General features: G+C 39.1%; 4 protein-coding genes across 4 annotated transcripts; 2 read left to right on the forward strand and 2 right to left on the reverse strand.

Annotated features, from left to right (window-relative positions):
• Nucleotides 1–351: 351 nt before the first annotated feature.
• On the forward strand, nt 352–7,733 carry LOC143913104 (WD repeat domain phosphoinositide-interacting protein 3). The gene is made up of 6 exons (XM_077432706.1): nt 352–913; nt 3,000–3,281; nt 3,361–3,512; nt 3,589–3,777; nt 5,448–5,685; nt 5,762–7,733. Exons 1-6 carry the CDS (start codon nt 847–849, stop codon nt 5,866–5,868), a joined length of 1,035 nt encoding a protein of 344 aa, XP_077288832.1. The 5' UTR covers nt 352–846; the 3' UTR covers nt 5,869–7,733.
• On the reverse strand, nt 7,228–9,447 carry Fie (Fire exit). The gene is made up of 4 exons (XM_077432713.1): nt 9,159–9,447; nt 8,871–9,081; nt 8,579–8,794; nt 7,228–8,495 (listed from the first exon to the last, which is right to left on the reverse strand). The coding sequence occupies exons 1-4, from the start codon at nt 9,282–9,284 to the stop codon at nt 8,275–8,277; spliced, it is 774 nt and encodes a 257-aa protein (XP_077288839.1). The 5' UTR covers nt 9,285–9,447; the 3' UTR covers nt 7,228–8,274.
• Nucleotides 9,448–10,623: 1,176 nt separating this feature from the next.
• On the forward strand, nt 10,624–16,968 carry Top3alpha (topoisomerase 3-alpha). Its single transcript, XM_077432684.1, has 15 exons — nt 10,624–10,847; nt 10,916–11,125; nt 11,202–11,454; nt 11,530–11,700; nt 12,140–12,315; nt 12,394–12,676; nt 12,756–12,967; nt 13,042–13,153; nt 13,227–13,456; nt 14,102–14,231; nt 14,313–14,473; nt 15,152–15,710; nt 15,793–16,093; nt 16,168–16,325; nt 16,396–16,968. The coding sequence occupies exons 1-15, from the start codon at nt 10,689–10,691 to the stop codon at nt 16,584–16,586; spliced, it is 3,306 nt and encodes a 1,101-aa protein (XP_077288810.1). The 5' UTR covers nt 10,624–10,688; the 3' UTR covers nt 16,587–16,968.
• A 3-nt stretch (nt 16,969–16,971) lies between these two features.
• Cby (beta catenin antagonist chibby) lies at nt 16,972–17,429 on the reverse strand. Its single transcript, XM_077431854.1, has 2 exons — nt 17,246–17,429; nt 16,972–17,174 (listed from the first exon to the last, which is right to left on the reverse strand). The coding sequence occupies exons 1-2, from the start codon at nt 17,427–17,429 to the stop codon at nt 16,972–16,974; spliced, it is 387 nt and encodes a 128-aa protein (XP_077287980.1).
• Nucleotides 17,430–24,783: the final 7,354 nt, after the last annotated feature.

Genomic DNA, 24,783 nt, shown 5'->3' on the forward strand with positions numbered 1-24,783 from the left:
CACCCCTACCAGTCGAGCGGAAACAAACCGGTCGAAGCACACCGCAGCCATTAAATTACATCGAGCGGAACGGTGCCAATCATTCCAGAAAATTCTACCCCATCGACAAAAACACATTGCTCGCATACGCATCAACAACAGCCACCACGGGTCACGTGATGCCCAGAAACACTATAAAAGGAGGTCCAACCCAAACAACGCCAGTCGACCCACAGCAGCAGACCAGAGACCTTCTGAACATAGCCGAATGCCGAGCCAGCGACACTCTACCATATCCAGAGACCGCTGAACGACATACTTTTGCCAACTATTAATCATACTCGTGTATACGTTGTTACATCAAAATAAATACCATATCCAACATATAGCTGTATTTAATACCGAACACAGACGAACCTGTCTATAACACATGGCGGACTGGTGGTGAAGAACACCTTCACGCTCCCCCAAGCGCTCCCCCAAAAGTCACTGAAATCTCTATAACGGAACATCTGGCAGCCGAAAAGTCCATCATACTAACGAAAACTCTAGTGCCAAATATTCCGCATTCGCAGTTTTAATGGCACAAATTGTCTTTGTGACCAGCGCGATGTGACTAATAATCCAATTACCGAAATCAACGGGCACAACACTAGTTGCATATATTAAAGATGGGGTGGTGTGGCGAAAAGTAGTGTTGTCGACGGTGACAGCTGCAGTGGATTTGTGGCCGGCGGTGAGTTCCGCGTGCATGTCCACTGACAGATCGCACACTCGCTAGTGGCGGCCGACAGGCGACGTTTGACAGCTGACACTTGACAGGTGACAGGTGACCGGCAGGGAGAGTAGGCCTCCGCCGCCGTCCCGATGTACCTCCGGTCGCCAAACCCCTACGGCAACGGCCTGCTCTACGCCGGATTCAACCAAGACCATGGTAACGCATCACACCACACCACACCACTCTACATATCTCCTCACCTCTAATCAAAACCCACACGCAATCCGAACAACCGAATCGTGCAATCACCACAATCTTCCGTACCTTCCATTCATCTATATTTTCTATTTATACCTACTTGGCTCGAATGTTCATCGGTTGATATTGTTCCAATCGAAAATTCTTTATATAGGCGCCACACAATATTAATAAGCTTATCGACTTTGTGTTTATGTTAAACCCACTAAATATGCCGTTCATAATGTACATTATACAATATCATTGTTTTTTTCATACGATGTGTAATTAGAGATGTGAGAAAATTAATTATAATATGAAAGTTGATCGCCTATATGTATTCAAATATAATGACAGATGAAATTTTTTCAAAATGTTTGTTCAAGTACAAGATTATTTGTTTTTGTTATATATTTATAATGGGTAATTACATATGAGCCGTAATGTATTATTTGATTATAATTAATTAATCAAAACGATAATGGGATGTTGTTTTGATAGAAAGATCTGTATTATTAATATTTGCTTTTGCATTGTACGAAAACTACACAAACCTTCCCCCCCCCCCTCCCCATCTCCTTGTGTAATGTAAAACTTTTGCATTTGTAGAGATATCTTGCACCATTAAACAAATAATGCTTGTATATTTATACATTTTATTTCGAAAATGGGCTCAAGTGTTGTATTGTAATGAAATGTGGTGAATCTATCGTTATTGGATGTGAGAAAGTGATCTATGTATGTATGTATGTACATAGATAGGTTTGATCTTTAGAAAATTTGGATTAAAAATATCCAGATTAATTTCTACGAGCTAATTGTTTAGTAATGATGAAATAAATCTAAAGGCGATTTGCGAAATAATAATGCACGAATAAGTTCGATAACAATATTAAACCCCTTACAGCACATATTTTTGGGTCTTTATATTTGCTTAATTATTATGTGGGGTACTTTTTATGCTCAGTTGTAATCAAAAGTTGATTCTCTATGAGTATTCTCTACCCGAAGGAATAATACTGACTATAATATACGAGGAACGCAAGAAATCGACAGTCAAATATCATGAATATAACAATAAACTGTCGTAAGTATTGTATTTTAATTAAATAACTTATGCTGAAAATAATAACAATAAAAATAATGCTGAAACGTGACGCTTAGCAAAATATTGTAAGTATAGAATATTGATAATTTTTAATCAATTCTTGCATCAGCAAAAGCCATATACACTTCTATTTCAAATCTTTTTGTGTTTATAAATGAAATTTTTTGTATTTTTAAATATATGTTCCACAATAACATGCTCCTATTGCAAATTTTATTTTATTAATTTTTGTTAATATTATATACTAGTGTTTTTACCCAGCTTCGCTCAATATTTATAATATAATATAAATGGTCTGTTTAGAATAAATAAATAAATAACCCGCTTAAACATGGTCAATCTAATAGTCAACATTTTATTAAATTTATTTGAATAGTTTTATGGTATTTTAATTTATTTTAATATTCATTTGGTTTTTTTTATTAAATTGAACGTCACGGAATCTACGACCCAAACAAACATACATACAAAGTCTCTTTCGAAATTATATATTAGATTAAACATAAAACGTGCCTATTTTGAATAAAAATTAATTTTAATTTCATGTTTTTTTTCGTAGTATATTTTTCTTCAACATGTAACCTTTATAAAATTTATTGTTTAAAAAAAATGAGGAGGGGAAGGGGGGGGTGCTGAAATCCAATTTGCCTAGGGGTGCCACATACCCTCACATACGGCCAGTCCTGATTACGGCACTGCTAAAAAGTTCCAATTGACAATGTATTGTTCACATAGATATTAGATATTTTTTGCAGAACCGCATACAGCTTATGAGCGTCGAAAAATGTTAAATTTTGCTTATAAAAACTGTACATTGTTGTTCATACTATATAATTTCCTCATAATTAATACACATAACCGACATTTACCGTATTTTTTTTATTTCTTGGAATATTGTATGTACATATCTACCATGAATTCAAAATGGCTGTAATAATGTTCATTCTTTTTGATTAGGCTGCTTTGCTTGCGCAACCGAAGATGGCTTCCGAGTATTTAACTGTGATCCCCTAAAACTGAAAGAGAGACAAGAGTTCGCCGATGGCGGCTTATCGTACGTGGAAATGCTCTTCCGCTGTAACTACATGGCTCTCGTGGGCGGAGGAAATCGACCGGCGTGTCCGCCCAATCACGTAATGATTTGGGACGACCTGAAAAAAGCCCCGGCTATATCTTTAGATTTTAATGCACCCGTCAAAGCGGTGAAATTACGCAGAGACAAGATCGTTGTCGTTTTAGGTAACGTTTCAAATCCGAACACACGCAACACACGGCATCGTCCGAATGTTTTATTCATTTTGAATTTTTTCCATTGCAGAAGGCGTTATTAAAGTTTACACATTCACCGTTGCTCCACAACAGCTTCACGTTTTTGAAACTAGTCCAAATCCGAGAGGGTTGTGCGTGCTGTGTCCCAACAGTAGTAATTCGATATTGGCCTTTCCCGGCAGAAAGACGGGACACGTTCAGGTGGATATAATACAACATATGTATCCTAATCGAACTGCTGTTCTATGGTTTGTTACAATTGTTGTGTTCATTTTAGCTGGTCGACCTGGCCAATATAGAAAGAGATTGTATGGATATAGCGGCACACGAGGCCGCTTTAAGTTGCATGGCCCTCAGTATTCTCGGCACGCGTCTGGCAACCGCCAGCGAAAAGGGGACTTTGATTAGAGTATTCGATACTACGACGGGTGACAAGGTTGCCGAACTTCGTAGAGGTTCACATCAGGTATTCAATTGTTGATGAAATTCATATAGTGCTATTTGAAATGCCAGTGAGGTGTTTACTAGTTTAGTGTTTTGTTGATAGCATTTGTGAAATTATCAAATGCAGTAGTAAAGCAAAAGTAAGATGTAGACAGTAGTGAGGATCATTCTGCTTATGCAGGTCCATCCAGCACTCCTCAAAAAAAGCTGCAACGGCAATACACGATCCTATCGTGCTCATCTTCTCCGTGAAGTGGGGTATGGACCTTCGTAAATGGAGTGCTAAAAGGATATTTATATGTATATGTTCAGTATGCATGCTTTTGTAAGTACAGAGTATTCGCAGCGAAGAGGGCTGGTTGCCGATTTCGGTGGAACTGCCGTTTGAGTCTTCCGCGCTGTTTTATATATTGGTTGAGTGATGTTATCATGCTTTCGGAAGTTCCTGCAGGCTCGATGTTATTATTTGTATGGCTGTGCCTCAAGGTAGAATGATGAGTAAAGCCCGGACCCTGAGGGGGCCGTTTATTGTTCAAATGTTGTAAATGCATTGTTAAAGGTTTGCCGAACCTTTTTACAAAGCATTTACAACAATTGAACAATAATATATCTCGGCACAAATTTTTAATGTCAAAACTGTACACTGTCGTATTTTGACTAAAAGGAAACAGAATTAATGCATGAGCCATGTGGACACTGATGGTCACTTGTGTTAATCATGTATAACAATTCTTCTTTCTTATTTGCTCGAGGTCTTTTCAATTATCTGATATCCGCCTCCACTCTTCTCGGTATTGTGCCAAGTTGATAACGATCGCATTAGTTCTTTAATTTGATCTGACCATCTTATGAAAGACCGTCCTTTCGCTCGCCTTCCCTCTAGTGTTCTGGTGACTACCTGCGTCTCTAGACTCTCCACATTCTTCTTGGCAATATGGCCAAAGTAGGGAACAATGGAGGATCCAAATGAAAGGCCAAAGTCGCTTCACAGCATTTATTGGGTGATTAAGGAGATTCGCGCCAGAATGACTCTGATATGGCCTAAGTACCTGCTTATAAAGGGCAGGTTGCTCACTGCATCTTCCTCGACACGTTTGTTTACCTATTGTTTAGTCACGTATGGTCTCACGGTCTTCAGGCACGCACCGTCTCACGCTCGTCCGGATTATGCGGAACTGGCGGAGATGCCGCTCTTAGTTCTGAGAACTCTAGCGGGAAGTGACCGAATGCCGTTACCGACTACTTATTAAATTCAGGGGTCTCCATTGTTAGCCCCCCGACTGCACTTAAGGCGGGAGATAATCCTCGAATCCACTTTTAATACAGTATTAAATTTGTATATATTATACATTTATAGATTATAAATCATATTCAAATAGTGGTGACATACATTTTGGGTAAACTCAAAAATTTTTACATACATTTGGGTAAATCTGTAGTCTGACCAGCAGCACTACAGATAATACTCGGAATAAATTCTTTTCAATCGAGGTCAACCTGCGAGATCGAACCCGGCAACTGGCAATCTATGCTGCTGGCTAAAAATATAATAGAAGTTATTCAGAAAAATATGCTTGGAAATTAAAATATGTGTAGATTGTGAATGAATGTATGCATATGGCTTCTAATTATTATGCAGGTTAAGTTGCTAAATAAATGCATTGAAATAATGATGACTTTGTGTGTTTTTAGGCCACAATATATTGTATAAACTTCAACCACTTGGGCACGAGTCTTTGTGTAGCTTCTGACCACGGTACCGTTCACATATTCAGCTTGGAAGATCCGAAATTGAACAAGCAGTCGACATTGGCGAACGCTTCATTCCTTCAGAAATATTTTTCTAGTTATTGGAGTTTCTGTAAATTTACGATACCAAACGGACCTCCGTGCATATGTGCCTTTGGCGCCGACGATTCTTCTATTATTGGTACGCTTTTCGCTCTCTTATAAATGTTGTACCTGTTGTTTTATTTAAAATTATGATTTTTTTTATTTATTTCCAGTGATATGCGCTGATGGATCTTATTATAAATATACATTCACAAGTAAAGGTGATAGCTGGAGGGAGGTTTGCGACCAGTTCCTCGAGATGACTGATGATAGACATTAACTTATTTGTTGCTAATAAATTTATTGAGTTTCAATTGTTATATTATTGTAAAATGTAACAGACCACAGACATCAAAAACACAATGGTTTGAGACCAATTTGTTGAATGATTACATGTCAAACTTGACCCCCTACTCACAAAATGGTTTTTCGTATTTTATACAAGTGACAAATATGCTTGATTTTTTTTTTCCAGTATAAAAAATCAACTTCCATTTTAATTTTAGTTGAATTGAATTCATATTGGAATTTAATGAAAACATATTTATGCTCAAATTATTATGAGGCATATCTCGTTTCGTTTTACATCTATTATGTGTATATATGTAAGATATAAAAGGCAGCAATTTCTCAAATGTTTTTTATTTTAATTTATATTATACACAAGCTCCTCAAAAAGTGATTACATTTTTGTAAACTAATCACTAAGCTTTTAATCGTCACTTGATGAAATTTGTCTACATTGAAATTGATTGAACAGTTTAACATTTATCCAAAGGAAATTAATCTATTTCAAAAACTTTCACAATACATTTAATGATAACGATGCTTCAATAAATGATTATTTTTGTTAAAATGTTATGTGTAAATGATCAAGTATAGTATAATACATATATCAAATCTTATCGAGTAAGTTTCCATAAAATTTGAAGACTAAACATTGACTTGGTGTGGTTTTTTCGCAAAATAGGTATGTTAGCACGAATACGGAAATAAATCATTAATTTTTATACGTATGGTGGATAAGTAGGTTTGATTTGTATTCGAAAATTTATTGTTATACGATTTGGAATTTTATTATATGTAAAAAGAAATATTTATATTGAGTTTCATCATTAGTCCATAAAATTAAATTAATAATTTTATGTAATATTTATATACTGTTTATGTAAATTAAGAAAAAATATGTAATATGATTTCATATATGAAATTGGAACAATTTTTTTTTTAAGAAAAGTGATCAAGGATAATACAGGCCTTATTATTAGAATAAAAATATACTTTTTATATCACACACCCTTTCCATTTAACAACAGTTTTACAAACTCTTAATATACGAATACATATTCCTCATTTTTATATAAAATTATTTTGATATACACGTAGTGTTTTAATTTTTTTTATATAAAACGAACGGTTTTCAATCATAATTTTATTCACATTCATTAATTTTGTGTATTTTTTCAAAATACATTGCCTTAATTAGAATATTTCTAATCAAAAAGCACAGGGTTGATATGAATAATATCAATCGTTTTTTTAGATTTATAATATCGTTTCATTAAATTTTAGTCATTGGTTACAACGGAGAGAAAATTTTCAAAATTTTGATATTATTTTTTTTTAATTTAATTAATTTGATAAAATATATTTTATTGTTAGTAATTCTATTTAGTATGTATTCATTAAGTCAACAATTTACTGATATAATAAATACAATTCTTATTGTATACACATAATATTGTCAGTAAATCAAGCAACATCTTGTTTTATTAAATATATTATGTACTATTTTAATATCAGAATCTTTGATTATTAATTTGAAGCCGCAATTTTTATGTTCGAAAAAGTCTCATTCCAATGATCATTCAAGTTATTAATCACTATACAAACAAGTTAATATTACATAAATTTATTAATTGAAATCATATATGAAATGCAGCAATATCGGCGATAAATCAAATTCTTTAATTATTATTCAATTTTTAATACTGAAAAATAATACTTTTATATGTATGTAATTCATATTTCTTTAAAGGAAAAAACATCTTGTTATAAACATTAAAACCCATTTTCGATTAAATATATGATGAAATTATTGAAAAAAAAATTGTTAATTTGTTGCAATAAAGACATAATTTATATAAAATTGAATTTTGCAATTACAATTACATAACACTTTCATTATAGAATTTATAATACAATATATTTTGCTCGGGTCATTTTTATAGTAACTCTGTTTCATCCTAATTTTCTAATGTGATTTAATAGTGGAATTCTCAGCCGACTGCAGGACCAAGCTTAAGCCCAAAATAAAATAATAGATCAAATAAGTCTTCATTCTGCCTATTATGCACCAAACTACTGCTCGGTATCAGATTACGTACAGGTCACGATGAGGAAAATACTACATAGAATAGATAATACGCAATCGTTTTTATACCGTAAAGTGCCGTGCAATTTAATCTACCAAATTCTTCTATATAATGAATCACGGTGCTTTATAAAATCAAATTATAAGGGGTGAAAACAAATGCATAAATCATTCAAAGTCAAAATATAAAAAAAATTGGACCCATGCAAAGCTTGATACAGATATCTTTGAAAGCAACATTTAAATATGAATTTATTCACAAGAAAATTTAGGCATACAATATTGAGATTCAAAGGAACATGGAAGGATATCTTAAACGTGATGCGCTTCAGCAGCACTAGCCGAGTAATCATTGTACGGTATTTTGATGTTTTTAGTGATGAGGACATGTTTGTCGCTTATGTCTATATTAGACTGGAGCATAGACTCGGACCTTTTCCTATTGGCGTCCATCTGATTCAGCTCGTAGACATAACTTGCGACGGTTATGATGCAATAAACGTGTCCCATGACCAAAACCGAACATCCAAATCCTAAAAGAACCACAGATAAAAACACTTAGCCTCTCATCATTAATGTAAATAAAAAAATCTATGATATATTGAGTGAATGTTACTGTATAAATTGTGTCCGCCACAAATCCTAGTCAAGGTTTCGCTATTCTCTCCAACTAGCAGAGCACCGATCAGCATGAAAACTGAAAATATCGCGTACATAATCCACGGCAGGATGTATTCCTTTTTCTTTTTAGCCGCACCATAGAATAAGCCGATGCAAAATATCAAATATATAGTCGTGCCGACCAAGCTGCTATACAAGAAGAATACCATCACTGAAAAGTTGAAAATTATCTATGAATATTCTATAGTATTTTACATTACAAAATGAGAATTATATCTTAGTAATACTTATTGCAAGATGATAGGCGACTCTGAACTTTTTCTGGTTGTTGGTGATCTCCAAATGGCCATCATGAAGCAGAGTTAGATCATCGTCGTTTATTAAAAAGGTTCCTTCACGTTCAGCATTGTCCTCCATGTCGGCGTTCAACATATTCATGGTTTCTAAAGCATGAGCTATGCCTACTAGTAGCATTATCAAAGTGCATCCTGATATTGCCTGAATAAAATAAATTTAAATCCAATGAATATATAGTAAGTTGAGGGATGAAATTATACATTTTGTTTGATACTTACAATATTTTGCACTGCAATTAGTATTGCTCCCTGACGAAGGTCGAATACAAAGAGGAACTTGGAGAACCGTATGGCTACGGCGCTGCTTTTGATTTTTGCCTTTCCGCTTGCAAGCAACTGAGTCATGTTGACAAGTATTTTGTGTGTTACAACATAAATACTGAATTATTCAAAGGTCCAGAAACGGGACGATTGTGTATAAACAGATTTTTCATTGAGTATTTGACAGCAGGTAGGGTTTTCTGTGTGGAGCATGACAAAAGTTATTGATTTTCAGAAGATAGACTGGTTTGGTCTTAAGGGTTTGCGTTCTCTTTGTGTAATACGCTTCATTGTTACACTCAAGTATCGATTTTGTTACGTAGTTGTACTTGCATAATTGTTAAATGTGTATTATGTACTTAAATTGTTCAATTTATTGATTAGTTATTCATGCTTTATTAAAACAAATACAGATGGAAATCGCGTGGAGTAATAATAATTTTAGCATCGATAAACTGAAATCATTCTATTTCTAATATATTCTATTGTAGGATTTATATTTCCAATGAATGTACATGAATCTTAATAATAAATTGATTTGTAGTTCAAAGATCACTGAACTGATCGAGATGATTCTAATCAAAATCTCACTGCGAATACTATGAATATTTGGAAAAGGTTTTTTTTTTAAACTAAACTATTTGTTATCCAGACTTAAGTAACTAATCAAGTCTAATAAATCAATGTTTTATAGATTTTTTTATCAGTAAAGAAGTATATTATTGAAAAACCGTGTGTTCACAACAGTGTCCTTTTTTTCTATTAATCGATAGAAAGATATAATTTTTTAGCCTTCAAATATGGTAATTGGATTATTAGTGACATCACGATCGCCTAAAAGACAATTTTTGCCATGAAAATCGCGAATACGGAATATTTGGCACTCGAGTTCTCGTTAGTATGATGGACTTTTCAGCTGACACATGTTTCATTATAGATATTTTAGTGACTTTTGAGCGAGTGGTTTGTAACCATAGAAGTAGAATGCATTGAATCGCTCTCAGCCTTCAAAAATGTTGCTACAAAAACTCTGATTTTGTTCATTGTGTGCTAAACTCCGTCTCTCTCTCTCTCTTGTCTCTCTTCTGACTTTCCGTCTCTCTCTTCGATGGCTCGCTTTTAGATGGTACTTTTGTTAACAATGACCATTCTATGCATTCTACTTCTATGTTTGTAACCAATAATCACCGAACCGAAGTAATACAGAAGACTTTATTTTGTATTGTTTACAAATTAAAAATTCATTTGTTATGTTCATCATGGAAAAAAAATCTACGTGTTTTTGAGTAAAATTGCTTCAATTAAGAATTATTATTATTGCAATATTTGATTCAGATTTAAATATAGCTTTTACATAGTTTAATTTTGACAAGAGGTTTTTTAATCAATACTTTTGTACAATGAAATTGATACGGATATGGTTATATATTGTGGTGTTATTGTGAAAGTCAAATGTGATGAGCGCGAAAGCTGTTATGGATCCGGCTGATGTTTAGGAGTCTATCTGGGGTCTGGCGGGGTTTGGGGGCGGAGGCGCGGGGGCGCAGCCTCCTGTTGAGTCGCAGCATGAAGCTGCTGTCAGTTGCCGAGAAGAATGACGCGGCCAAAAGCATCGCCGGACATCTTTCTAAAGGAACATCTCGAAGAGTGAGTCGCATTTAACATAACCCTAACCTTCACAATACACTGTCATGCAATATGAACTATCGTTTCAGAGGGAAGGATATTCGCCGTATAATAAAATATACGAATTCGAAACGCAAGTATTCGGCCAAAAATGCAACATGATAATGACATCTGTATCAGGCCATTTGTTGACATTCGCGTTTGTCGGTGCGTACACAAATTGGCAATCATGCAATCCTCTATCATTGTTCGACGCTCCCCTTGCAAAAACTTGCCCCAAAGATTATATGAAAATAAAAGTGAGTATTGTTAATAAGTATTTAGTAAAAAATTTAATAATATTTATGTATTATATATTTAAATTTATTACTCTAGCAAACTTTGGAACGGGAAGTAAAAAATTGTGAAGGCCTTATAATATGGACCGATTGCGATAGAGAAGGAGAGAATATAGGGTTTGAAATTATACAAGTTTGCACTGCAATTAAACCGAATCTACAAGTTTATAGAGCAAAGTTCTCAGAAATAACGGGACCGTCTGTAAACCGAGCATTGCAAAATCTCGCAGCGCCTAATAAAAATGTCAGTGATGCTGTAGATGTGCGACAGGAGTTAGATCTGCGAATTGGTTATATTGCACTCTAGTTTTTGTAATTAAATTTTTTATTAATTATTTCAATATATTTTTTATTTTTCTATGTAGGTGCTGCATTTACAAGGTTTCAAACTTTGCGATTACAAAAAGTATTCCCGGAAAAATTAGCCGGTAATCTAGTCAGTTACGGCTCTTGTCAATTTCCTACGTTAGGGTTTGTCGTCGAGCGATACCGTGCTGTGGAAAGCTTCGTCTCTGAAAGTTTTTGGAAATTAATAGGTAAAGTGTCGATGTTTTTAATTTATATACATTGAAACAGAGACATGTAATATTAATAGAAGTGGCTTTAGGTGTTATATTGGTGTCAAGTGACATTATGTCCACGGACAGATCTAAATAATTTAAGCATCAGTCGTATTCGACGCTTGGTGCTCGACGTAAGTCCGATAAAACTTCTCTGTTTGTTTATATTACTCGCAAGATGGGTAAGCATCGGTAAAAATTGCACAATACATTCAAAAACACACAATAAACAACATGGGATACATTTTTATATGTAAATTGATCCGATTGTATTTCGTGCGATGTAGCGTATTTATAGAGACGTACCGTGTAAAATTGACAACAATTATTTATTCGTAAGGGCCCCTCTATTCTTATTACATCTCTCTGCATTGACATATGTAAATAATTAGAATCATTTCAACGAATTTTTTAGTAACGCACACGTTGAATGAACTCACTGTGGAATTTTCATGGAAGCGCAATCGCTTATTTGACGAACAAGCTTGTATAGCTTTCCATGATATTTGCAATGAAAATCCACTGGCTAATGTTGACAATGTCAAAAGTAAACCGAAATCAAAGTGGCGGCCACTACCGCTCGATACTATTGTACGTACACTCTTCAAAATGTCACTACATTTTCTTGAAAAAATAATTTTAACGCTATAAATATATTTGCATACGTAGGAAATGGAAAAGATCGGTTCACGCAAGCTTCATATCACCGCTAAAGAAACTATGAAGATAGCCGAGAAGCTATACACCCAAGGTATCATAAGCTATCCGAGAACTGAAACGAACATATATCCTAAAGAACTCAATCTCGGTAATTTGGTTGGACTTCAAACGGAAAATCCCGAGTGGGGTTCTTTCGCTCAGAGGATTTTAAACGAGGGTGGACCGACACCGAGACAGGGGAAGAAGAGCGATCAAGCCCATCCTCCAATTCATCCAACCAAGCATGTAACTAGTAAGTTAACAGCTATTGTATCGTTAGTAAAAAATACTTCAGTCGAAAGACAATTTAATCAATTGTGGGACTTTTATAGACTTGTCTGGAAATGAAAAACGGGTGTATGAATTGATTGTGAGATCATTCCTAGCTTGCTGCCAAAAAGACGCTGAAGGTCACGAAACCATCGTAGATATAGACGTAGCCGGTGAAAAGTTTTCAGCCAGCGGTCTGATGATCTTAGTTAGAAATTATTTAGATGTATATCCGTATGAAAAATGGTCTGGAAAAGAAATTCATATATATGAGGTTTTAATTTTTCACTACAAAATATAATAATCCTATATTTTTATTATTAATATTGTTTTGTTTTGTGTTAAAAGACAGGTCAAACATTTGCTCCTACTGCCATAAATATCGTTCCGGGACAAACTTCAGCTCCGAATCTACTAACGGAAGCAGATCTTATCAGTTTAATGGAAAAACACGGAATAGGTTTGCATCTATGTATTTCTCAATATGTTTTATTACATTTTCCCTATGAAATTATATTAAAAAAAAATTCCAGGCACTGATGCAACTCATGCAGATCACATTGAAACTATAAAAAATCGCTCATATGTAGCTTTAGCCGATAATATCCACTTCGTTCCTGGCTTATTAGGAATGGGACTTGTCGAAGGTTACGATGCTATGGGTCTTAGTTTCTCTAAGCCGCACCTTCGAGCAGGTCTTGAATCAGACTTGAAAGATATATGCGAAGGTCGTAAACAACCATTAGAAGTTTTGCAACAGCAGGTATTATATATCAACACTTGCCGCACTGTGATGGACAGCGAGTGACCAGGACTTATATTTTATTCTATTTCTCCAAATATACTGAATGCAGGGTCTTCATATTTTATGCACCCCTCATTAAAACCTCTATGATTCGAATTAATTCATTACGAAATAAAAACAATGATCAATATCAACAGAAATAATTATTTTCGCGGGAAACCTCTTGTATACGTGTCTCACAGAGAAAGAGGGAGAATTCAGTACACAATACATCTTATATCTATTTTAATAGCTACTGATCTACTGATCATTTTCTATTTTACAATTTTATTTTATTTGGTTAGTAATCATAGTATTATATTATTCTAATGTTAATGTACAGCACAATAGGAAAAAGAGCTCAAAAACCTATTTACAATTCTTATAAATGCTCATAATACATTATTTTATATTATTCGATGTTTAAAACATGGAAAATGATTTTTATAGCTAGTTGCAATAATCAGACTCAAAGATTTTGCATTATTTTAACTTAAAACACACATTTTTAACTGGACGCTTGGTGTCCAGCACAGTGGCTAGTGGATTTTTTTGACACATTAAGGCAAATGCTAATTTAAGTAAAGCAATCCTTTTTATTCAACGCTCATTCTTATTTGATAGGTAGCCAATTATAGGAGTGTGTATATAACAGTAACGCAAGAGGCTCAAAAGATAGATCAGGCTTTGAGCGAACGATTCAATCAAACACCTCGAAATAGCGACACACCAACTACGATTGTAAATTGCACCGGTATGTATTATCATTTTTTGTATATTAAATGTGTATTGAAATTCAATGAATCATTGCCAGTATTCGTGATTTTTTTTCTAGTGATGAAATGTAGCAAGTGTAGAGCTGATATGAATCTCCGCACTAAAAAGGATAATCAAAGTTTCTTCGTAAGTTGTATGGGTTTTCCGCAGTGCAAGAATGCAATTTGGCTCCCGTCTTTGGTAGATAAAGTTCGAGTCACCGATGAGACTTGCGATATTGTAAGTATTATTCAATACGATTTTATTTTACTACTATAGGGGGCGAAAGGAATGAAATGATGGTGTGCTTTAGGGCGAAAACACACTCAGTGGTAATCAGATATATTTTTATTTTTCAATGAATTCTGCGTATCTACCAAGGTAATTGGCCCTCAGTCATAAAATAATCAACAAACATGTCTGTAGGAAATACCGTATCTTTATATCCCATTTGGCACTCCTTCTGAGGGCGAAAACACACTGAGTTGTATGTGTTTTTTTTTTAGATACTTTTAAACATGCCAAAACGCAGCGCCGCTAGCCCATATACATGGTACATAGTCACAAAAATCACCCCCTGTAGTGTTTGCTTGACTGATCGATAACGGTTAATCCCATATTTGAAGAAATATAAGAGAAATTTGTCTGATCTCGGTTGCATATAGATGTGCAAGCTCCCAAACATATGCATTCTGCACGTGTAACTGCACCCGGATTCGTATCACTTTGAAACGATCACAACGGTGAGCCGAAGGACGTGACGTACCATACCACTCAGTGTGCTTTCGCCCTTAATGCATGCTGTTTAATAAGACGGCCAGGAAGTTAAGTGGTACCCACCAACATGGTCGAATCGGTCTCAAAACACAGAATGGCGAATGTTATCTACATTATCATTAAAATATTATGTGCTTTCAGTGCGGTCCAACAACGTTCAAATTGGAATTTGTCTGGAAGAATAGAATGTTGGAAATTCAGTGTCCATCTCCATATGTCGGTTGCATCGGTGGTTGCGATCATCAATTTCTTCAACTGCTCAATATAAATAGAACTACTGCGCCTTCTCAAGTGTCGAATACTACAGTGGATAGCGGAATTGGTAGATCTATGAACACTACAAACGTCTCTGAAAGAACGATATTCAGAAACAATGTGATCAATCCCATCCAATCGTCTGCAGATATCGGTAATTTTACGCAGAATGATAGTTCAAACCGCGGCGGCAACGCAACAGGAAGAACTTGGTATAGCGGAACGAATAATAGTAACTCGGTAAACCAATGTCCAGTTATGCCTTCGACACAAAATTGTCCGCCTCCAAACGTTTCAAATACAAACAGACAATTGAATATGCCTACGACACAAAATCGCCCAACTCCGAATGCTAATATGTCGCAAAATGGAGAGAATGATGTAGTCTGCAACTGTGGAGATTTGGCGATGTTATTGACTGTTCGAAAAGCATCTCCGAATATGGGTTTGTTCTGTTTTATTACATTTAATATGTTACTTTCGATATATGTGAACATTTTTATATATATTTAAGTGTACTATTTTAGGGCGACAATTTTACAAATGCCCAAAACCTAAAGAAAATGGAGGATGCAACTTCTTTTTATGGGCTACGCCTGAAGAGGGCAACACTAATACTTCCGACAACAGACAAAATAGCTCGTGGAGCAATCCGCAACCATTCCCAACGCAACAATTCGCAACCAATTCGGCGTGGGATAGCAATAATCAAAATACTAACATAACTAATTCCAATATGAACACACTTTGGGGAGATGCTTCGGGAAACTTTGGTGCTTCCAACGACACGAATTCTCCTAACTGTCACTGTAATCTGCCCGGTAAAAGGTACCGATGCAATTAAATGTTCTTCACATATCAACTATGATCTGGTATAAATAACGCTTTTCCGTTTTATTTAGATTGGCCGTTTTTAAAGAAGGTCCTAATAAAGGTCGTTCATTTTACGGCTGTTCGAATACAATAGCGAATAGATGTAGTTTTTTCCAATGGGCTGAAGATACGCCAATTGATGAAACCGCATGGGGTTCTCCTCCCGCTTCAACATTCGGGACGCCTCGTTAGTATCTCGGAATTCACATTAGTATCTTTTATTTTTGGTTTACTTCATATTAAAATTGATTTTTAAGGTGGAAGAGGCAGAGGGCGAGGTAGAGGACGAGGACGAGGACGAGGACGAGGCAGAGGCAGAGGCCGAGGCCGAGGCCAAAGCCCAGCTTCGAATCAAGGTGATAGGGTTCCGGGTGTAAGGGCTAAAAAAAGATGTGGAAATTGTCGAGAAGAAGGTCATACGAGGACCAAATGTCCTCGTTTGGAGTGATTTGTGATTTAAAGTGATACAGTTGACTCAATATTATTTGCGTTTGTAAAATAAAAATCTAATTATAATGTGCGTCCAGAGGGAGTTGACTCCATTGAAAAAAATTATGATTTTTTGTATGTAATGTAAAATGGAAACTTTTTTGTAACTGTTAGTTTATGAAACAACATTGGTGAATCTCGATCAATTTTTTCGATAATAAGTATTAAATGTGTTTTTTTTTTATGTTTATGTTGAATGTTTTATACTAACATTTGTAATGATATATCTAAACGTTTGAAACGGTTTTAAGTTTTCATTTATTTTATGTACATACATATTTACATTTATAGTATATAGTTAGATATAAATAAAAACATTTATGTGTTGGAAATGCAAAGTTGTTTTATGCTTTTGCTCTATTTGTCCCTTTTATTTGTTGTTTTAATTGTTCGATTTCTTTCAACTGCAGCTGCGACTCTGCCGTTGTCTGTGTGAGCATGTCGAGCAGTATTTCAAATTTTAATTTCAAAAGATTGTTTTCTTCTTCCAAAGTTTTAACTAGTTTCCTTATCTTGGCACTGTCTTTTCCTGACGAGTTTGATGCCTCTAACAAGTTAAATTTTCGTTAAGTTCAGTTTTAAAGATTTTTATTGTAATTTTTAAAATAAAAATTATACCTGCAACCCAGTTTCCATCATCGAATGCTATCTCCTGCTTGGACAAATTCAATTTGATAGATGGAATCTCAAGTCCTAGTTCACGTGTTGCAAACTCGGGCCCCAGCTCTCTATTCACGATATTGCTGTCGAACTTCCTTGCTGGAATTCTTTTGGGTGAAAATTTGTTAGAAAAAAGGGGCATTTCCAAAGAAAGTGAGGATTATTCGTAAGAAATAGTATGGTATGATTTTTAGGTTTGTAATTTGTTGCCATGACAACAATATATGTAACTTTGCTTTATGGTCGTACATAGAGCAAAGTTTGATGGTTATTCGCATTGCGATTGATGATAAATAAATTTCAAGGCTGTAGAGCTGTTAAAAAAACATGACTCGGACTCTGAAATTCTATTAGAATCCATCTCCGATTTAAAATATTTTTTCCATTGGATTAATATTCGAATATCTCGAACTGGTGTAAGTTATTAACGTTTTTCTTTCAATATTTTGTATTTTTTATTTATGAATTTCACATATACAGTCCCATGACAGCGAATTATTAACACCGTGCAGATTTTGCAAATTCTATGTTTAGAGCTATATATTGAAGAGTAGGTTCGTAAAATTAAAAAAAATATGTGTTTATAATGATTATACTGTAACGTTACATAGAGAGACGCCCCGTAGACCGGTGACGTCATGGTGACGCCGACCAATGGTGGAGTCGGGCGTTGCGGCCAATGGCTACACCCGACTCCTTGACCAATGACTATACGGGTCATAACGTGCATGCGCTGAGCGCTGAATATTTATAAGTATGGTGCGCTCTCGAACGGTGGCATTCGGATCCTGACCTCCACCGGACGAGCAGCAATAAAGACCTGGAACCTGCCTGCGTGTTTTCTTGTACCTCGACCTGACTCCACTTACCTTTGAATACTCTTCACTGGTGTCAGAAGTGGGATCTACATGGTTGAGACAAGGAGCCACAAAGGTGCGGATTCGGGGTCTTCATCGCTGCCGGAAGAAATGGAGCCGAATCGAGAACAAAGCCCTGGGGAGCTGAGCAACGGAGGACGGAGACGGGAGGAGCAGAGGAGCCGGGTGTCGAGGAGCCGGGTGCCAAGGACACCGGAGCCGAGCTACAAGGAGCTAAGCCAGGGAATGGCGAGCTGCCAAGAGCAGGTCCAGTCCCTGCAAAACACCTTCGCTACGTTTTTGCAGTCCTGGGAGAAGTCTGCGACACCAACGCAGCCGAAAGCCGACGTACATCCAGAACCACCGAGGAGATCAGAGGTATGTTACGAGAACAGGCGGACCACACAGCGAGACACGTACGGGGTGCGGCAACATTCCCACCGGTACGACTACACCACGTTCGACGGTACTGAACGGTGGAAGGACTTCCTCAACCACTTCGAGTTTGCTGCACGGCTGAACAAGGAGACGACGAACCTGGAGGACCGACTGTGCTGCCAACTCCGAGGTGCGGCCGCCATTTTCGCCAGTCAGCTGCCATCGACGCTGAGCTACGACGAATTGACGGAAGAGCTGGCACAACGTTTCAGACGACAGGGCACACCGATTGCATGCCATGCGGCAGCGGAACAGAGAAGATGGAGTGCGGAAGAACCAGCCGCGGACCACGTAGACGCGATACGAGCCCTCTGCGAAGACATGCTGGAGGGCGTCCACACGAACGCCGAAGCAGTCGAACGCATGACCGTGTGCATAGCGGCGAACTCCTTCACGTACCCCAGTCTACGGGCCAAACTTGGCGCGCTCCGGATCACCCCGACTACAGCGGACGTGATAACCAGAGCCGACGCAACACGACAAGCCGTCATCTTCGAAGCGAAGGAACAACGGTCGGCACAACCAACGTCGAGAACAGTACGTCCCGACGCGGGAGCGTTCAGACCATCTCGACCGGCCGTGCGACCCCCACGATGGGTGTCATCGGACCAGACAGCGCGACCAGCCACTACTACTCCAACGTGTTGGAACTGCGGACAAACGGGACACATTAGCCGGTTGTGCCGCAAGAAGAGGGTCCGGAAGCTGGAGCCAACGAACGACGAGGATGAAGACGACGAGGAGGAGGCGGCTTCGGGAAACGAGCAGTGATCGGCCTGTTACGGGTCAGACCGATCACCGGTGCACGCAAAACACCCGAAGTGAACAAACTGGACGGCAGCGGCACGGCCGGCTCGTTTGTCGTGAAAGGAGAGATCGGAGGCGTGCCGTGTCGAATGGTGGGGGACACCGGGGCGTGCATCACGGTGATCAACCCGGAACTGTTCGCGAAGATCTCTCCTAAAGATTACACCGTCGTGAAGGGCCATTACAGCAGAGCGCGGCAAGCGGCGGGCCAAACCATCAAGATCCACCGATGGATACGGGTGACCCTTAATCTGCAGGGCGAAAAGTTTCCGTGGAACGTAGCGGTGGCGGATATCCAGGATCCCATATTGTTGGGACTGGACGCACTGAGACATGTCCGAGCTACGTTCGAGTTGGGCGGAGAGGAGAAGTGTATCATCAGGGGCGTGCAACGCGAGAAAGGGAAGAAAAACGCACCTGCTGTCAAGAGCATCCGCGGGGAAGTACCCCACCCGAAGATCACGGCGTTACTCGAGAGGGCCGATATTCTGCCAGAAGAGAAACGGCGCCTCGAGACCATGATTCGGGAAAATCAGAAAGCGTTCGCCCGGGACGAGAAGGACCAAGGAAGGACCACCAAGGCGGTCCACACCATCGACGTGGGAGACGCGAAGCCGACGAAACAGCCGCCGAGAAGGATACCGCTAGCACGGAAAGAGGAAGTACGCGCTATGATCGACGACTTACTGAAGCAGGGCGCGATAGAACCGGGGCACGGGCCGTGGGCGTCACCGGTAGTTCCGGTCGCCAAAAAGGACGGGTCGCTAAGGATGTGCGTGGACTACCGGAAACTGAACACCGTCACCAAAATAGACTCACACCCCATCCCGAGGATCGACGACACTTTCGACCAGTTGAACGGAGCGAGCTACTTCAGCACACTGGATCTGCAGAGCGGATTCTGGCAGGTACCGGTCGCCCCGGAAGACCGCGAGAAGACAGCGTTCGTAACAGAGTTCGGTCTGTTTCAGTTCAAAGTGATGCCATTCGGGTTGTGTAACGCGCCAGCGACGTTCGTACGGTTAATGACAAAAGTGGTCGGTGACATAAGCAATGTCCTCGTGTATCTAGACGACATTATCGTGCACAGCAAAACTTACGACGAACACTTGGTGCATTTAAACAATGTGTTTGAACGGATACAGGCAGCCGGCCTTAAATTGAATGCAGACAAGTGTCGATTGTGCTGCCGCGAGGTCGAATTTCTGGGACACCGAGTGTCAGCCGAAGGAATTTCGACAGATCCGAAGAAAGTCCAAACCGTGCGGGACTGGACGACTCCGAAAACACAAACCCAAATGCGCAGCTTCCTGGGACTGGCCACGTACTACCGAAAATTTGTGCGCAATTTCGCCGAGATCGCGAAACCACTCCATCAGCTAACGGAAAAAGGGCGCGAGTTCAAGTGGACACCGACGTGCGAACAAGCGTTCGAAAAGTTGAAAGAAGCGCTGACTACCACGCCAATTATGTCGTATCCCCAGCCGGGAGAGCGATATGTGTTGGACACCGATGCCAGTCAACATAGCATCGGTGCAGTTTTGTCTCAAGTTCAAGGGGGGGTGGAGAAAGTGATCGGGTATTTCAGCCGGACAATGAACAAACCCGAACAAAACTATTGCGTGACCCGAAAAGAACTATTGGCGGCAATTAAAGCCATTCAACACTTCCACCACTACCTATCGGGCTCGAAGTTCACGTTACGAACCGACCACTCAGCGTTAACGTGGCTGAAGAACTTCAAAAGACCGGAGGGCCAGTTGGCGAGGTGGCTGGAAATTCTGGGCCAGTACAACGTGACCATCATTCATCGACCGGGGATAAAGCACGGGAACGCGGACGCACTATCGCGAAGGCCGTGTACGGAAGAGTGTCCCAAATGCTCACGCGCAGAGACAACCGATCAAGAAAACGACTCGGCCCGAACGGAACCAGTAGAACCCGCAGAACCGGAAGCACGAGTTGCCCTCGTAGGGATCTTGCCCAACGAGATGACAAACTCGACGATCGACAAAATTGTCGAGTGGAAGAACGCCGGAACGAGACCACCGTGGGAAACAGTATCTGCTGAGGAGCAGGAACTTAAAATACTGTGGACCCAATGGGACGCATTGGAGGTGGAAGGCGGTAAGCTGTACCGGAGATGGGAGAACACCGCGGGAACACGTCACACAAAGCAGCTGGTGGTGCCGACTGAGAAGATACCCGAAATCATGTGGGAGATGCACAACGCGCCCACGGGGGGCCACTTCGGTATCAATAAAACGTACCGAAACGTGCGCCAAAAATATTACTGGCCGACGTGTCGAATCGACGTCACCCAGTGGTGCGAACGATGCGCACAGTGCGGGGCCCACAACGGACCACACCGAAGGAATCGCGGGGCACTTCAACCGTACCTTTCGGGGACGCCACTACAACGAATGGCAGTCGACATTCTGGGTCCACTCCCGGCCACCGAACGAGGAAACCGATACATACTGGTGGCCATGGACTACTTCACGAAGTGGCCGGAAGCGATTCCACTACCAAACCAGGAGGCAGAGACCGTAGCAGACGCCCTGGTAGAACAAGTGTTCACGCGGCTAGGCGTCCCGAACGAGCTGCACTCTGACCAGGGACGAAACTTCGAGTCGAAGTTGTTCCGTCAGGCACTGGACCGGCTGGGCGTACACAAAACGAGAACAACACCATACCGACCTCAGTCCGATGGAATGGTCGAGCGACTCAATCGAACCATGCGGGCGCACTTGACGAAGTTCGTCAACGACGAGCAGGACGACTGGGACACGCTGGTTCCGCACTTCCTCATGGCATATAGAGCGGCCCAACACGATGCGACAGGAGCATCACCAGCAGCCTTGATGTACGGACGAGAACTGCGCATGCCGGCGGACCTACTATATGGGGGCCCTCCACCAGACAGCGAACCTCAGGATCCACACCGATATACCACGAAGTTGACCGAAGACATGGCCAAGGTACATCGGTTCGCCAGAGCCCACCTCCGGATGCAGAATAGCCGTATGAAGACGCGATACGACGTCCGCAGAACCGAACCGGCGTACGAAACAGGTGACCGAGTATGGCTGTACAACCCTGCCAAGACTCCAGGGCTTTCACCAAAGCTGCAATCGCTGTGGGAAGGACCGTACACCATAGTGACCAAACTTAGTGACGTAGTTAGCAGGGAACTTAGATACAAACTTAGATACGCGGGGAATTCGACGGCTCAAACCGATTAATGGTGGTGCACCTGGATAGACTCGCAAGGTATAAGGCCGTCGAATATCAACTGTAATTGTATGTAACTATTTTGTAATTGTTTAAGTGTAAATTAATGGGTCGATCGGGACGATCTCTCTTAAGAAGGGGGTTATGTAACGTTACATAGAGAGACGCCCCGTAGACCGGTGACGTCATGGTGACGCCGACCAATGGTGGAGTCGGGCGTTGCGGCCAATGGCTACACCCGACTCCTTGACCAATGACTATACGGGTCATAACGTGCATGCGCTGAGCGCTGAATATTTATAAGTATGGTGCGCTCTCGAACGGTGGCATTCGGATCCTGACCTCCACCGGACGAGCAGCAATAAAGACCTGGAACCTGCCTGCGTGTTTTCTTGTACCTCGACCTGACTCCACTTACCTTTGAATACTCTTCAATACATAGTTTATTTACAATATTAATACAACATATATATATATATATATATATATATATATATATATATATATATATATATATATATATATATATATATATATATATATATATATTATTAATATTTTGTATGTCCACCCTTATTTTGTAGACACAATGCTATTCTTTTGGGCATACTCTCGATACAAGACGCAATGTTTGACTTTATGTCAGGATCTCCCTGCCACACAGAAATTATGTTTTGTTTTAGGATATTTTTATTGGTACATTGGAACTTATTTAATTTCATTTTAAGGGTATGCCAGACATTTTCTATGGGATTTAGATCGGGAGAATTACCGGGCCAGTGAAGGAGCGGTAAATTGTGGTCGGACATGATTTTTTTCACAATTTTGGCTTTGTGGCAGGGTGCAATAATATTGCATTAAGTGCAGCCGATCCCTTTTGTCAATTTTGTTTTGTATAGAGTGTATCGCAATACCGTTATATATTGCGAAGCATTCATCATCCCTTCTACAAAATACAATGGCCCCCGACCTTCCGCACTAATTGAGCCCCAAATCATGAGTGACAGCGGGTGTTTCACATTTTTTATGACACAGGACTCATTATACCGCTTGCCGACTCACCTACGTACGTATTGGTGAGTCGGTGTCATCAATTGAATTGACGACTCGTCAGAGAAGTGAACCTTAAAAATGTTAAAAACATCGATTAATTCAATTCATTCAAAAAAAATTAAACAAATAATTTAATTTCAATTAAATTACCCCTTTCCAATCGTCGAGGGTGAAGTGGCGATGCTCATTAGCCAAATTGAGCCTGGCTTTCTTCATTTTTGGCGTCAAAAGCAGTTTTTTAGCTAGCTTCCTGGTTTTCATCCCCGCCTCTGCGAGACGGCGTTGTATTGTCCGAGTCGATATTTCGGTTCCGCTCCCGTAAATTCATCTGGATTTTTTTATTTGTGGCAAACCGATCCTTCTCAACAATATTTACAATATTTCGATAGACTAGAGGACTGCATTTACGAGTGCCACGACAATTCTTACGATTGGTGACCGTAGGATTTTCACCTCTTTATAGTTGGGCGCTAATTTTATGCACACTGAAAACGCTAACCCCCTGATCTTGAGCAATATATCTTATGGAATACTTCCGAGTATTTAATAATGTGGAAATATTGGCGATTTTCTCCAAGGATAAATCTTTATTTCTTCCCATATAAAAAGGAAAGGGGGTTGTTTCACAAGCAATTTAAACAAATAATTAAGTCACATTTAAAAAATTTAAACACTTTAACTTACTTCAATGATATCGATAATATACAGGAAAGCAAAAATCTCTTCAAAACGAACTTTTCTCCCACTGAAAGCACACATCTACACCAAACGAATTTCAAAGCCAAACTGTCTATCTGCACTTGTTCGGTTTTTAAAATATTTGTATAAACACTACTAATCTTATTCTTCTGCAAGTACATAGAATAGGATACAATGAATGGTCTACAAAAAAAACTAACCCAAAATGTTACTTACAACGGCTCAGGTATACAAAATAGGGTAAATACGCCGGTGTTAGTAATTCGTTGTCATACGACTGTATATACATAAATACAAAATTAATAAAATTTACACCTTTATCAAATATTGGGCCTCTCCCTGATTTGATCTAAGGATAAGAAAAAAACAAAAATGGAAACACTCTTGTTTCAAATCTGTGTACGTTGG

This window comes from Arctopsyche grandis, chromosome 6 (genome assembly GCF_051622035.1).
Source record: "Arctopsyche grandis isolate Sample6627 chromosome 6, ASM5162203v2, whole genome shotgun sequence".
Classification (NCBI taxonomy): Eukaryota; Metazoa; Arthropoda; class Insecta; order Trichoptera; family Hydropsychidae; genus Arctopsyche; species Arctopsyche grandis.